General features: G+C 32.6%; 1 protein-coding gene across 1 annotated transcript; it reads right to left on the reverse strand.

Moving 5' to 3' along the window:
• Positions 1-11,671: 11,671 nt before the first annotated feature.
• LOC109177265 lies at positions 11,672-13,204 on the reverse strand. Its single transcript, XM_019326578.1, has one exon. The coding sequence runs from the start codon at positions 13,202-13,204 to the stop codon at positions 11,672-11,674; it is 1,533 nt and encodes a 510-aa protein (XP_019182123.1).
• Between the last annotated feature and the right edge of the window lie 3,779 nt (positions 13,205-16,983).

The raw sequence follows: 16,983 nt of genomic DNA on the forward strand, positions 1-16,983 counted from the left end.
AACTATTAAAATTTTTCGGCTAAATTTAGCCGGCAATTTGACCGGAGTGACTAAAATTGACAAAAATTGCATAGTTAAGGTACTAAATTGACGCTTTTGAAAGTAAGAGATTGAAATTAACAAGACCCCTATAGTCATATGACCAAAATTGAAATTTCCTCAAAATATAATTATCAAAGTGTACTATGGATATCTTAGAATTCTTGCATATCTTTCACCTTAAAGTTCCATAAGTAAGGCAATTAGTACAATTTACATTCTCATTCCGATATAAGATATAGTCATTGGAACACGCATGTATTTTCTCATAGAAACTATTATTCTACCATTCGAAATCTTGGAAAGGAATTCTTCCAAAATCCAAAGCCAACAAGAAAACTGAGTAATACCTTCCTGACGGACGACTCTTAGCTTTCTCAAAAATTACCATTTCTATTCACAATTTTAAAATATGACAAATTCAACAATAAAATTAGAGTAAGAAACATAGGGATTTACGGCTTAATGCAATTATGAGATATGGATAAATATAATTAGAAAATAAGGGATTAGGGTTTAAGATTTGAGGACTAACCTATAGGATGGTAATGGACACGGCGATTAGTGAGGCGTTGGCTTGACGGTGGCAGAGGCGACAACGACGGGAAGAGGATGCCATGTCTCGACGGTGGCGGTGGCAAGAAGAGACAACTTTTGTGGATGAGCGACGGCGATGGGGAGGCTAAAACGTATAGATGGCGTGCGGAGGGAGACCGGATGACCGATAAAGCTGAGACGATGGAGTTGCGAAGATGTGGTTGAGCTGTGAGCAGAGAAGAGTTTGTGACGAGGTACGAATGAATGACTACAGGGAATGATTTTGTTTTTGCTGGTGAGGGAAAAATGTTTTTTTATTAAGTGAGCATGAGTAGGGTACCACCCAAAATTTTGGCGTTTAGAACAAAATTTTGGCAAAATGAGCATTCTTACCGCCTAAACACTTAAATATTTTGATTTCCGTCCAACAACAATGTTGGACGGTATATAATAATACCTACCATTTTGTATTTCACCAATTGGTCAATTCATTTTTCCGACCAACGCGCAATGGTAGGACGAAATTTCCGTCCAACATTTAGTGTCGGTCGGAACCTCCGTCCACCGTGCGAATGTTGGATGGAAATTCCATCCAACTTTTCGTCCATCCCTATGTACGACAGAAAGTTGTGATTTTTTACAAATTACCGACCAACATTATTGTTGAACGGAAATGTTGGACGGAAATAGCGAAATTTCCAGCAGTGACAATATCTCACTTACCACTATGTGCCTATTTTTTTTGGTCTTTCTCTGTCCGTTTAACGGTTCAGGTCTACTCGGTTAGCTCCGAAAGGCACAGAAGCTGGCCCAAAGAGAATCATCACTTATGGGAATCGAATCCGGATTATCCCAAAATTCTCCCCACAAAGAGAGCTCATTTGCCACTTGCGCTACCATGTTGGGTTACTATGTGCCTATTTGTCCCGGCCTACTGCATCATATATGCGCTCACCACTACTTACTAATGTACTGGTATTAGTATCTTTATTTATTTATTATTATTATTTTATTTTATGGGTGTGCCCAGAATTTTTATTGTCGAATACAATGATTAATTCTGACGTTGAATTATTGACACTTTTATTTGGTGAGACAATTAACCTGAAAATTTAAAATTACTCTATACCTAAAGCCAATGACGGAACCCTTGACATTTGGACCATTTGATTAAAGATGAATGAGTCTTTGTCACTCAAGTACTCAACCACACTCCAGGTTACTGGTACTGGTATTATATATCTAATATTATCTATATACGTAATACGTCATCCCATTCTCCATACTCCCACCAAGATTTACTTCATATCACCTCCCATACATTCAATACCATTATCACTTCACATCATATTTGTGTTTTGACATGATTTTTTTTAAAAATAATTTCACATATTACAAATTGAAAATGATTTTAACTTGGAAAAATGACGGTTTTAATCCATTAGATTGCAGACTCAATTTATAAATTATTTCTCTATACAAAAGCAATGTGAAATGATTAAAATCACAATGCCATAAAAATTTTGAAAATTATGTTCCTGATAACAAATTTAACAGTTAATTTAATTTATTTAAAAGAATTGAATTTAACTTTTATGAAAAAATTACTTTAAATATTGATTATATTATTTATCGGTTGAAAATAAAATTTTGAAAATAATTAGTATTAAGACTCAATTGCTGTTACATAATAAAAGTTTGTGAGTGTAATATAGAAATTCATATTATATATTTTTTCAAAGTGTGACAAATAAAATATATAAAGAAACTAAGTAATTCGTTTTCCTAATTTTTTTAAAGGAAAATTTTTTGCTTTAGTCCATTAATTATGCCAAAATTATAGACTAAGGTATTCTCATGTAATTAACATTACAACAAATTAAACCCAACATTTACTTAAAATCATCAATGTGAAAGCTCTTTTTCTTTTTATACTTGGAAATTTTTTACAAAATAATCAATTTGTCTTTTAATAATTTGACAAATCAAAATAAAATTTTAATGTTAACAAAATTTATAAGTAATAGATTGAAACAACCACTTTCAACGTAATTAAAGTGGAAAAGTTGTATATAGCAATAATTTATGAATTGATGAGTCTACAATGTAAGTATAACTAATGGACTAAAATTATCATTTTTTCTTTTAATTTTAATAAAATATATAGTTCTAGAATGAAAAAAAAAAAAAAAAACAAAAAAAACAAAAAGTTGAAATTTTTTAAAATGGAAAGAAAATAGAAAATAATTTCTATAATTAAACATGCCTTATATTTAGTGAGATCAAAATGTTGACTTTAAGATACAAATGTACTTTTGGTCTTTGAATTGTTATTACATTTGAAATTTGGTGTCTTAAAATATCTTTAATTTTCTCGTAACTTGTTAATCATGTCCCTCTCATAACAATACTAGGTAACAATGTTAGGTGTTGGTCCTTTTTTTTTTTCTTTTTTTTTTTTCTTTTGGATTTCTCATATTCCAAAAGAGAGGCATAGATGAATGCATTGACGCACGAGGAAAAAGTTCGAAATCTTATGAAGGAACCTATATTGCCCAATCCTTGACCAAAAAAAAAAATGTAAAAACTTACTCTCCATTTGATTGAATCTTTATAAGTTTGGAATATAATTTGTTCCTAACTGAATAATTTTTTTTATTGTAGGTAAGAGGAAAGGGGCTAACACGAAAATGAGCAAATAATAACGTTTTTTGAGGAGAAAAGTAACCGTTAGCAACACATGACGAAAGCATAAGGATACGGCACAAGTGGAGATCAGAGGCTTAGAAGAGCAAAATACATACACTTAAATGTTTGAAATTATATTTGCATGCATTCTGCTTATTTATTTATTTCTATTGTCAAGTTTTATTTTTATTTCTATATATAATTATATTATGTTTCCCAAGTCTTTGTTGACACATAAGGATCAATTTAAGTTTGACCCATTCATCCAAGCTAGGTTTAATGTTTGAGACTTGACCCAAGTAGAAGTAGTCCAAAATCAACAACATTATTGCTTATTTCTTTTACGCTTATTGGCGGAAAAAAAATCAAACTTTTATGCTTTGTACTTTTGTAGCAACTATATTCAAACATTTAAAATTAGGCGAATTGAAAATAATCAAAATTTTTGTACTTTATGATAATTATACCAAATTATGAATAACAACTGTATTAAAATCTTAAAAATTTGATAAATTAATTAATATCAAGCATTTGTATTTTGTAATAATTATGTCAATAATCATTTCTTTTATTATACTTAAAAATAGAATTAAAATTTTAATATCAAGTTAAATTTAATTCTTTTTAAGATATATTATTTTGCAGAAGATTTATTTTTTTGACATTATAAAAGATTATAACTCATTTTACAGAAGACTTTTTGACACTTTTGGTTGTCACTTTCAGTTCCATGGACAAAATGTCAACAAAATAAATTAATAATATAATACAATATTCAAATATGGCCAATTAATCAATCAATGAATATAACTTGCAACCTGAAATTAAATACAAAGAAAATGATTTGTAGCTAGTCTTGTACTCAAACATTGATGCGTAGAATATGATTAGTATAATAGTAGTATGATTTATGAATTAAAAAAATTAAATTAAATTAAAACATTAAAATTGAATTAATTGATAAATAAAATTTAAAAAAATTATTAGTCGTTAATCCAATTAAAATATTTTGATTAGTCGTTAATCCAATTAAAATATTTTGATTATAAAATAGTTAATCGAAATTAATCTGTACGATTGGTTAACCAATTTTTATCAAATTGTGCACAAAGGGAAAAATGTAACGTAATGTTTTGTTTATCCTGCATTATTCTGAGTTTAAAAAATGAATCATACTATTATATCTTCATATTTTCACTTTACTTCTAAAATAAACTCCATTAATCTCATGTTATATGTTTGATTTAGTTAATGAGATTTGATTGAAGTTATTTATAATTTAATTTTTTATATTATTTAATTAAGTCTTAGCATATAAAATTTATATGTTTATTAGTTGCATCAAAAGTACTATTAAACAAAAAAAATTAAAAATTATAAGAAAATATTTTCTTATAATTTTAATTTTTTTTTTTTTTTGTTTAATAGTACTTTTGATGCAACTAATAAACATATAAAATTTATTGAATTTCCGACCACCTGAAAGTGATCTTAAATCAAGTTGAAAGTAAAAAGTGGTCGAAAATAGCAACAGGGGGTTTTTGCGGATACCAAAAGTGGTCGGAACAAGGCTTTCGACTTGATTTAAGATCACTTTAAGGTGGTCGGAAATTTCAGAATTTCCAGTAGTGATATAAATACTTATTTATTTATTTATTTTACAACTTTATGTAAAAATTAAAGAGAGTGGTCTAATTACCAAATTACCATTGGACATTTGGACAGGTTTCTCTAAGATGAATTACCAAAATAATCAAACACTTTGAAATAAGAAATTGAAAATTAACAAATAAATGTTGTGTACCCTACATATATAAATTCATATGAAACAAGATTGGGTCATACTTTTGGACTCTGATTTTCAAGGGGAGATTTCTTCTACGTTAAATTTTAGAAAATTTCTAGAGGCAGTCATCAATTTTGAAGACCAGACCAATTAAATTGCCTTAGCTTATAAAAAATTGCCTAATTAATTTCATTTGGGATGTGCCCCACGTAGTGTCACTTCTAGGTATCCAGATACATATTACCAACAAGAGGGAGAAAGATATGTAACTCCGCACGAATTTAGCTTACTGATTTAATAAGTAGTATTTGAGAGATGAGAAGAGATTAAAGTTCGAATCTCGGCAGTGATAGTGTGGAGATTATGTTTAAAGTGGACAAATTCATTGTGTGCACCGACATTATTTGACCCTGTTTGTTAGGTTATTGAGTTACTGTAATTTACTTCTTTGTCGGGTCGGGGTGTGGGGCTATTGAGATTGGGATTTCAACTTTTTGGGAGAAGAAGGATATGCATGGAATTGAAGAATGATAAGAGATTGATTTAAAATCTCATAGTAGAAAATTATTTTCATAGTTTCAAGTTAAATTCTTACTTTCAATATTACGTATTGATGTTTTTGGTGTTTTAGGTTTATTTTTATTGAAGAATGTTCAAGCGTTTGGTTGAATGTAATTGAGTTTTAATTGAATTGTAATTCAATAAAGGTATCAATACTTGTAGAAAGAGAAAAATAGAAGAAATGACAAAAGTATCCTTGGTGATTGTTGTTGTTGTTATTATTATTATTATTATTGTTATTATTATTATTATTAAGACATTTTGATTTTTATACCACTTTTTTTCCTCTTCTTCTATTCTTTCCTACCAAACAATGTAATTTGAATTCCAACATTATTCTAACCTTATTCTTTTTCCATCTAATTAGAGTTAATTTCCTTCTTAATTTCTTCCACCCAACCAAACACCCCAAAGAGATTGATTCATTCTCTCTTTATATATATAGTAGGATATTGGTAAATGTATTGGGGGTTTAAAGTATCGTAGAGTTGTACTTGAAAATTTTATTAAACACTTATTAATAATTATAAAATAAAATGAGAATGTAATTTTTTTTTTATTTTTTTTATTTTTTTTTTGCAATTTTCAACTACAGCAGGTAAGAAAATTTGGTCCAAAACGGTGGTTGGATCAACAAATCTATATTTCACTCCGGTGAGATTGAACAAAAATTGTCTAATCGTGAAGTGATTGAAAATTTTCATCTAACTTTAATACTTTCTAGATTTTTCGGAGTATTAGTTTTTCTATCTCGTAATGTGGGAAAAAAATACAGCCAAAACACCATGAAAATGGTCAATTTCAAAATTCTAATCACTCTAAAGTAATTGCTTGGAAGACAGCTTATTTAGGAGCTTATACCTTATTTTAAGTTACTACTAAGCATGTTTTTTTAATAACATTTTCAAAATAAGCTAGTAGCTTCCTAATTTTTTTTTTTCATTTTTATCCTTATTATTTTAAATAAATAACATCTTTTACCCATTCCAATTAAAATTATCTTGTCCTTTTCTCTTCTCCTATACTTTTATTCATCCTCTTCCGCAACTATTTACCACCCAACAACTCCTTAAAGTTCTAACTCCATCAATGAACATTCCCAAGCGCTTTTATTCATCCTCTTCCGCAACTATTTACCACCCAACAACTCCTTAAAGTTCTAACTCCATCAATGAACATTCCCAAGCCGCTTCTCCTATACTTTTATTCATCCTCTTCCGCAACTATTTACCACCCAACAACTCCTTAAAGTGTCATATTCCTATTAGTTTTTTTTTTGAATGCGACTCTATTACATTGTAGTATCTGTTCAAATATACTTTCTCAACCTAATGAAGCACATCCTCTTCCGCAACTATTTACCACCCAACAACTCCTTAAAGTTCTAACTCCATCAATGAACATTCCCAAGCGCTTTTATTCATCCTCTTCCGCAACTATTTACCACCCAACAACTCCTTAAAGTTCTAACTCCATCAATGAACATTCCCAAGCCGCTTCTCCTATACTTTTATTCATCCTCTTCCGCAACTATTTACCACCCAACAACTCCTTAAAGTGTCATATTCCTATTAGTTTTTTTTTTTGAATGCGACTCTATTACATTGTAGTATCTGTTCAAATATACTTTCTCAACCTAATGAAGCACATCCTCTTCCGCAACTATTTACCACCCAACAACTCCTTAAAGTTCTAACTCCATCAATGAACATTCCCAAGCGCTTTTATTCATCCTCTTCCGCAACTATTTACCACCCAACAACTCCTTAAAGTTCTAACTCCATCAATGAACATTCCCAAGCCGCTTCTCCTATACTTTTATTCATCCTCTTCCGCAACTATTTACCACCCAACAACTCCTTAAAGTGTCATATGACTCTATTACATTGTAGTATCTGTTCAACTCCTTAAAGAGTCAACAACGCCTCCACTGAGGCTCGATCTCATGACTTCCCACATGGGAGAGGTCACTACATGCCATCTGAGCACAAGGTGCTTGGCATATTCCTATTAGTTTAACTCAAATAAAAATCATATAATTTTAATCTTATAAAAGTTTAGTGTTATATTTTTTTAGGGTGATATTATTTGGTGGATAAAGGATATCCAGATAGACAATATAATGATATTTGGTACCGTATCCAAGAATAAGCTAATGTATCATCAATATCAATTTGAACAAGAGTCACCAACTAATGCTCAAGAAGCATTCAATCGTGCACATTCTTCTCTTCGAAGTTGTATTGAGAGGTCGTTTGGAGTGTTGAAGAAGAGATGGAAGATAGTTGCTAAAATGCCACAATTTAGTATGGAGACTCAAATTGATGTTATTATGGCCACATTTGCAGTACATAATTATATTCGAAAAATTCACAAGATAGACATGATGTGCTAATGTGCTTGAGCAGCACCTAGATTACGTACATCGTGATGAACTTCAAGATTCAAGTAGTAATATCTCCATCAACGAAATTTTAAGTGAAACCTCTATTGAGATGAAGGAGATTCACAACAATATTGCTACTTCATTATGGGGTGCTAGATCATGATTATGCTAACAGTTTCATTTCAAAATGTTAAATTTTAATATGTAAACAAACCTATTTAAATTTTATGAAGATGTCATTCTTAGTCTATTTACATTTATCATATTATCAAAAAATATAATTAATTTTACAAAACACTTTTAAGCATAATCAAGTAGCTTAACAGCTCTGCAGTTTTAACTTTCAACTACCTTTTGAGTTAGGTTTTCCAAACACAGCCTAAATTGATTAGAAATTCAGCTTTTTTCTAATAGTGTGAAAATTTCTTTTAAGATTTTTAAGAATATTAATTTCTCCGGCTCTAGCTTATTTTATTACATTAAAGAGTGTTAGTGAAAGTAGTGTGAATTTAACATTGTGTTCTTTTGTTTTGTTTTTTCTTCGATAATGGATTGGTCTTTTCCTCATAAATATGCATGGTGTTAATTATATTGCTTAACAATTTGTATGTTATAAATTAAAAAATATGAATATGTGTGATAAATACTTAATAGAATTTCAATGTTGAGTACTCTATATAACTCTATTAATTAGATCAACTAGTTTTGATTATTTGAACTAGTAAATGTCTAGAGGATGAATAGAGTTTTTGAAAGTTTTTCGAAAGTAATGATATGGTTTTGCATAGACTTAGTACGTTAACCACTTAATAATACATAATACACTCTTAATACCTCTTAAGGTCCAAGTTTTCATAATTAATATTATTAATATTTTTAAGGCCATTATTTATATTTATAATTTAAATAAGAATTAATTTCACTTTTGGTCCTATGATTATTGGAGTGTTTTCAATTTCAGTCCACAACTTTCAAAACTAACAATTTAGTACACTAACTATTTAATTGTTATCTATTTTAGTTAGTTTGCCCAAATTACCGACCAATTGTCGTCAACTTTTTATCCACATCCCACCTGCCTTTGTAGTATTTCAAACAAAGGTTCACAAATTATCTTCCATTTGAACACTAATACATTAGTATTATATCCGTTATATTTGGGCTCAATAGAATAATTACATGGAAATTAAACGTCATGCATGAATGAGGCTTTGTCCAAAATTTTCAATGTATTCATTTTGAATATAGTTAATATTTGCGTTACTATAAAGTAAAGTCATATCATTTCTTGCGTGCGTTTACCATTTACACACATTGCTACACTTTCAACATTTTTTAGTGAATGTAATCTGTAGTTACGTTCATGAACTTCGTGCTTCTCAACTACCAAGTACCAATGTCTTTCACAAATAATTTCTTTTATTGGGTTTCATAATAAACAGCATTAATAGTTTTTTTTTTTTTTTAAAACAGCATTAATAGTTAATTAGTAATAACTATGTTCATATGCATGAGCAAACAACTATGTTCTTTGTTAGCCATTAATTTAGCATGCAGGCGCTTTAAGCGGTATAGACGATTAACAAAAAATTCATTTTTTTTATATATTGAATATAATGTTCATATTAATTAAATTATAAATGTTATTTTTAAGGTTTATTTTTTATATTAAAGGTTCATTTTTAAATATACTATCTAAAAATTTAACTTTGAATACATTACGAATGAATCTTCAATATACTAAAAATGAACATTTATCATTTATTTACCTTGCATGGTCCAAGTATAATTTGCCTGTTTCAAATACTATAGTATAATTGAATTATTTTATATATTGTCTTACATAAATCATTTCAAATTCAACCTGGAAATTAAACTTTGTTATAATAAGAAAATCATGCATACTTTAAAGATTTAAAAACTTCCTTACTTTTCTACAATTTTTTTTAATACACAAAATAACGAAGGTAAAAGAGAAATATAATGTAGGGAGCTTTAAAATCTAAATAAATCTAAAATTTTAATATGAAGTGTTAATATTAGATATCTATTATTACATATTGCGCATAGAAAATACTAATAAAAAAAAAAATTGAAACAGCAGCAAGTAAGATCTTATTCCACAGAAATTGGTCATATTTATTTATATTTAAATATATCAAAATTAAGAAGGAAATGATAGTTGAAATTAAATAAAAGTAACATTGCAACGAGAAATATTAATAATTAAATATGAAAAATCAATAATAAACAAATATCCATAGATTTTCTAAACGTAATAATAATAGGACCTACCAATTACTCACCAAGGATTTGAATTGATGAAATATATACATAGAAAAATAAACGTAAATGCAACAAATCTAGGATTATTCCCTACGTTACGATTCACTCAATCTAACACAACGAAATCATATTTAGTGGCTTTAAGTTTAATATTTATTAATCTTTGAATGCAAAATAAAACCATACTTGAACTAAAATTTGGAGATTAGTTAATTCAAATATTTATTTATATGCCAATGATTTTGTGGTTTAGTGTCATAAAGTAACTCTCTCAAATGAGAGGTTATGATGGGTTCGAGCCCTAGTGGAAGAGGTATTGACTCTTTGTGCTGATAAAAAAAATCTATTAATTAGGAGTAAAATTTTTGCTAGTGAATGAATCTATTTTAATTTTATAGTTGTGAAGATATTGAATGATGATGATGATGATGATGATGATGATGATGATGATGATGATGATGATGATGATGATGATGATGATGATGATGATGATGATGATGATGATGATGATGATGATGATGATGATGATGATGATGATGATGATGATGATGATGATGATGATGATGATGATGATGATGATGATGATGATGATGATGATGATGATGATGATGATATTATTATTATTATTATTATTATTATTATTATTTCTTTGATAATAAGGCACGATTAGTACGTGTACATATATTAATGTTGGACCAGGGGAGGCCACAAAAAATATCTGTAAATAAGTTATTACAAATTGTAGAAATAACTTTTAGGATTTGGTTCACACTAATGCTTGATTAAATATATTATAGAAAGCCTTTGTTATATAATACGGAGTAAAATTTATATATTTTCTATACAATTGGTTAGATTCTAGAAATCAGTATGTAGAGCTGCTTTTGATATCATCATCCTTATGTAACAATGGACGCATTGGCACATTCTGATCCTGACCTAAATTAGCTTTAATTTGCCTTCATACATCACCTTGGTAGGGATGGCCAAACTGCATCCCATATTGGAAAAAATTTCACAGCTCCTACACCAATTGTTATACTATAGACCAGGATTCATATTGGATTGTGAATCCTGATACAAAAATTATGTACCTTAAGTTAACACATGCATTCTGTACATACAATTAACAGTTTCTGTACATGTAAACAAATAACTTGATAATTGTGTTAGATATAAATAATCTAACGTTATTGAACAATAGTATACGAGAAACCTAACCTCGTATAAGCGGAAGAGGTAGACCGTTAACCATTATTTAATTTGTCTCATACTTGACTCAGAATCCTAGATGGTGTATTGGTGTTTTCTACCGTATGAATACCGTAACTGAATGTATTGTGCTATCTTTTTTTTTTTTTTTTGAAAGCCAAGGAAATCATATTGCATTAAACTGTAGACGAAACAAAGGAAGGAAGAGAATCCCTCCAGACAGTACGAGTGTCAACCGCACTGACATGCTTTGCTAAGGCATGAGCTACCGTATTGGCATCTCTGCGTACAAATTTAATGGAGCAAGAATGAAAAGAGCGAAATAAATGCAAACATGAATCTAAGATAACACCTAGGTACGAACGATAGGAACTCGCATCGCGAAAGCAAGAAACAAGGACCGCACAATCCGAAAAAATCACAATGTTGTGAAAATTGTGTTCTTGTAGCCATGATAGAGCTTCTCGTATTGCCATGGCTTCAGCTAGGAGAGGATCATACGGGCATATAAGAGGTCCGTTAGCAGCCGCAACAAAATCACCCTCTGCACTGCATACATAAAAACCAAAAGACGGGGACGTGCCGTGGAATCCGGCATCAGCGTAGCAGATTACCACATCCAGCGGCAGCAACGTCGCCATTTCCGGAGCTGACGGCAGTAAGGGGGCAGCCGGAACGAGGGGAGCAGCCGGAATGGGGGGAGCAGCCGGCGCGTTGTTCGATGCCCAGACAGACCAAGTACCGTGAAAACCGTGACATAGATGCGAGGGGGTCGATAGAATAAAATCCCAAACAGCCATATTCCGAGCTCTCCAAATTTCGTAGAGTATTCCACATATCTGTTCTTTTAGAAACCCAGCAGATATTGCTGAGGTTCCCAGCCAAGCCTCCACCCACTGCATAAAATCATAACCATCAACGTTAGGGATATGAAGGCGTGAAACATTCCACACACGTCTAGCATAAATACAAGTGCATAAAATATGCATAATATCCTCCTCATAATCTCCACAAGCCGGGCAAATATTAGGAATCTCTACTCTCCTTCTAACCAAGTTGGTAATAGTTGGAAAAATATTAGAAAGGGCCTTCCATAGAAAAATCCTCCACTTGGGAGGGACCCTAAGCTTCCAAATGTTGTTCCAGACTGCGTCTGGGGTGGTGATCAACTCCCCTTGGCATCTATAGCCATCTTTAACCGTATATTGTCCCCTGATATCCCCTTTCCAAAACCAGTCATCCTTGAAATTAATACTCACTGGGATTTGTAATATTAATCCAGTATCCCTGGGATCAAACAATTGAGAAACCAGCTCATGGTTCCATCTCCCCTGATCATGATCCAACAGGTCAGCTACCATGAGATCCGGGGGTTGGGTAACTTGATCAGTAAGCACAAACGGATTCTGGGTGTCAGGTAACCACGAGTGTGACCAAACCTTGGTTGTTCTGCCATTACCAATTCTGCGCCTGCAACCACTACGAATCAGGCTCTCACTGGCCATAATGCTTCTCCATACATAGCTCGGATTACCTCCCAAGGAGGCCTCATAAAAGGTAGTATCACGATAATATCTTGCCTTAAAAATTTGGGCCATTAAGGATTCCGGATTGGTTAAAAGTCGCCACCCCTGCTTCCCTAGTAGTGCCAAATTAAATTCATGCAGCCTCTTAAAACCCATACCACCATGCTTCTTAGGCACACACATCCTGTCTCAGGCCATCCAATGTATCCCATCCACCGTGGTACTCTTACGCCACCAATACCTGTTCATCAATCTTTCCAAAGAAGCACATAGCGATACATGCAACAGAAATATACTCATAGTGTACGTAGGCATTGCCTGAGCAACACTTTTAAGAAGTACCTCTTTACCTGCCATAGAAAGCAGCCTCTTATTCCAAGAACCAAACCTCTGTCTCAGTTTCTGCTCCACATAGGAAGAAACAAATTTCCTGTTCCTACCAACAACTGAGGGGAGACCCAAATATTTGCCAAAATCCTCCACCTGCTCCACCCCTAAACCCATGGCAATAGCATCCCTGTCCAACAAAGTAGTATTTTGACTGAAAGAGATGTTAGACTTATGAAAATTGACAGATTGGCCCGAGAATTGCTCATATATTTCCAAACAACGCTTCACCTCCATGGTTTCCTGCATGTTAGCCTTGAAGAACAGTAGGCTGTCATCCGCAAAGAAGAGGTGGGTGATGGGAGGGGCCCCACGCGCCACTCTGCAGCCATGGATCCGTCATTTAGCCTGGGCATCCTGCAACAATAAAGATAAGCCCTCCGCACAAATGATAAAAAGGTAGGGTGAAAGTGGATCACCCTGCCTTAGACCCCTCGTGGGCAAGATCTCCTCACTTGGTTTCCCATTGACCAGGACCCTATACCTGACTGTCCGCACACATAGCATGATTGAATTAACCCATTTAACATCAAAACCAAGCCCCAACAACATTCGTTCTACAAACCTCTATTCCATTCGGTCATAAGCTTGGGCCATATCTAGCTTCAGGGTTGCCCATCCCACTCGGCCCAATTGTTTCCTTCTCAGATAGTGACCCACTTCAGATGCAATAAGAATGTTATCCCAAATAAGCCTACCTGGAAGAAAAGCACTCTGCGACTCTGAAACAATGCCATCCAATAACGGTTTCATACGGTTAGCTATCATCTTAGCCATTACTTTATACACAACATTGCATAATGCAATAGGCCTCAAATTAGTAACCAACTTAGGGGCAGCCTTTTTTGGGATCAGAACAATATTGGCATCATTCAATTCAGGGGGAAAGGAAGATTGAGATAAACATGCAAGAACAAAATCAGTAAAATCCTTACCAATGAGATCCCAGAAAGACTGATAAAAACCCGGATTCATTCCATCCGGTCCTGGCGATTTGTCTTTACCCATGGCGAACAAAGCGTGTTTCACTTCTGCAGGCTCGAAAGGACGAAGCAAGTCATCATTCTGAGCACGAGTGACACGGGGTGATAAGGTATCCACTTGAAAAGTACCCATGTCCCCATTTGTCTGAAAAATCTGCTTGTAGTAATCCGTCACCAGAGAAACAAGTCCATCACCCTCCTTCCATACCCCATTCCCATCCTTAAGCCTCACAATAGAATTTTTCCGTTTACGGTGCGTGGCATACTGATGAAAGAACTTCGTGTTCCGATCCGCCCCTTGCAGCCAGTGCTGCTTGGCCCTTTGCTTCCAAAAAGACTCATCCTGCAACAAGACAGTACTCAATTGCCCATCAAGTTATCTGAAGCGTCCTAAGGAAATCGGGTCCATCTGGCTTCTCAAACTATTCATCTCCCGTTTTATCGCCTCAATTTTGAAACCAAATTTGTGAAAATGTTCACCCCCCCTCCCCCCAACTTCTTGATGCCACGGCCACACAACAACAACCTCTCTTGGAATGTATTGTGCTATCTAATTCAATAATCTTATATCCCATCAATCCAGGATTATATTAGGCATAGTGTTCGGTTGACTAACGACTTCTAGTTATTCAGTCCAACCAGACTAAAGCATAGTCAACTTACACCACTTAATTAAGGCCATAATATATATATATATATATATATATATATATATATATATATATATATATATATATATATATATATATATATATATATAAGGGAAAATCTTACAAATTGCTAACACATAATATGATAATTACAGGTACAAAAACTATCAACTGTAAGTACAGAATGTTGTGTCAACTATAAATGCAGAATTTGAAAGTTATTTTTAGATAATTGCTGACACATAATATGATAACTACAAGTACATAAACTATCAACTGCATGCAGGTACAGAATATGTCAACTATAGATACAGAATTTAAATGTTAATTTTGGACCAGGGTATACAATGTAAGTTAGACCCTACTCTATAGTATAATTTGCCTTCCTACACCATTAATGAGTTTCTAGGAAAATATGGCACATTTCTAATCTTTGTCCAAATAGCATATTATGATTGATTATATGTTATATATAATTTCATATTTAATTAAAGAATTCAAATGTTAGTTTAGTGATATAATATTATTAATTAACTAGTATAGATCTCATGTTATGCTCAGGATAACTTTTAATTTAAATTGTGATTGTTTAGTAGTAGTAATGAGATTTAAATTTGTATAGCTATTAGTATGGTACATACAGAAAAGAATTTAGAATATTAATTTTTTAGAATATTATTTTGAAATGTCAAGACCTTATGGTCTAATGACACTCGGGTTAAACTCCATATATGAATTTTTATGTTCAAGCCTCATTGGAAGTGTTATTGATTCTTTGTGTTTCAGTAGGTTGAGAAAGTAGTTATGAACAGATACTACATTGTAATAGAGTCGGTAGCATTCAAAAAACATATCATTTTGAAATGGCATTGTAATTCACATTTATGTGATACTTGTGATCTTATTGTAAAAGGTTATGCGATAATAGAATTATAAAAAACAAAACAATAATGCAATAATCAATTTTTTGTTTATTATAGTATAACTTTGATTAGGGATGGCAATGGGGCGGGGTGGGTGCGCGGGACATATCCCCCGCTCCCGCACCCGCATTTCCAACCTACTCCCCGCACCCGCACCCGCGCGGGTAATGAAAATCCTAATACCCGTTCCCGCGGGGATTTTGCGGGTGCGGGTAATACCCAACCCGCAACTCTAATTATTTATATTACACTTAAATCTAATAAAAATCTTATACTACAATTGTAATTATCACATTAATTTTTTTATAAAGTTGAACATAACTCTAAAATTTAATAAGAACCAATGAAGTTAGTTCTTAATTGGAACTAAAATTGTGTTGATAGTATAAATTGTATTAAGTGTTTACTCATTAAGTTATTTGTGTTGTTCCTATTCAAATTTCATAAACAAAAAACTAAGAAGTTTAATTCATTATGCATTTTCAATTATAAAATATACATAAAATTATATAATAAATGAATACTAATAACAATATATATAAGTGCGGGTGTGGGTGCGGGTGCGGGGCGGGGATACCTCCCCCCGCACTCGCCCCATACCCGCGCAGGTATATAAATTTTCCCCCATACCTGCACCCATTACCCAAATTGTGCGGATATTTTAAAACCCGTAGGGGCGAGGATGCGGGGAACCCGTTAGGTGCGGGTAGAATTGCCATCCCTAACTTTGATGGGTAAAAAATAATATTTTCAATCGTTCTCGTTGTCAAATTTCTTTCTATTTCTTCAGCAATTCATTTTTTTTCCTTCATAAAATTTCAAATTTTCCTATATTTTCCTTCCAAGACCAATATTTTCCTATATGGTCCAGGGAAATGTGGGCGCCCTTCTCTTGACTTCGGCCACCTTCTTAAGGTCTATAGAGAGCTCAGCCCTCATTAGGTATCGAACCAGCTCCTCAATCTAGTCGACCGAGATTTTCACCTCAAGAGGGAACACCGTAACGACCACCAAGGTTT

The sequence above is a fragment of the Ipomoea nil genome, unplaced genomic scaffold (genome assembly GCF_001879475.1).
Source record: "Ipomoea nil cultivar Tokyo-kokei standard unplaced genomic scaffold, Asagao_1.1 scaffold0804, whole genome shotgun sequence".
Classification (NCBI taxonomy): domain Eukaryota; kingdom Viridiplantae; phylum Streptophyta; class Magnoliopsida; order Solanales; family Convolvulaceae; genus Ipomoea; species Ipomoea nil.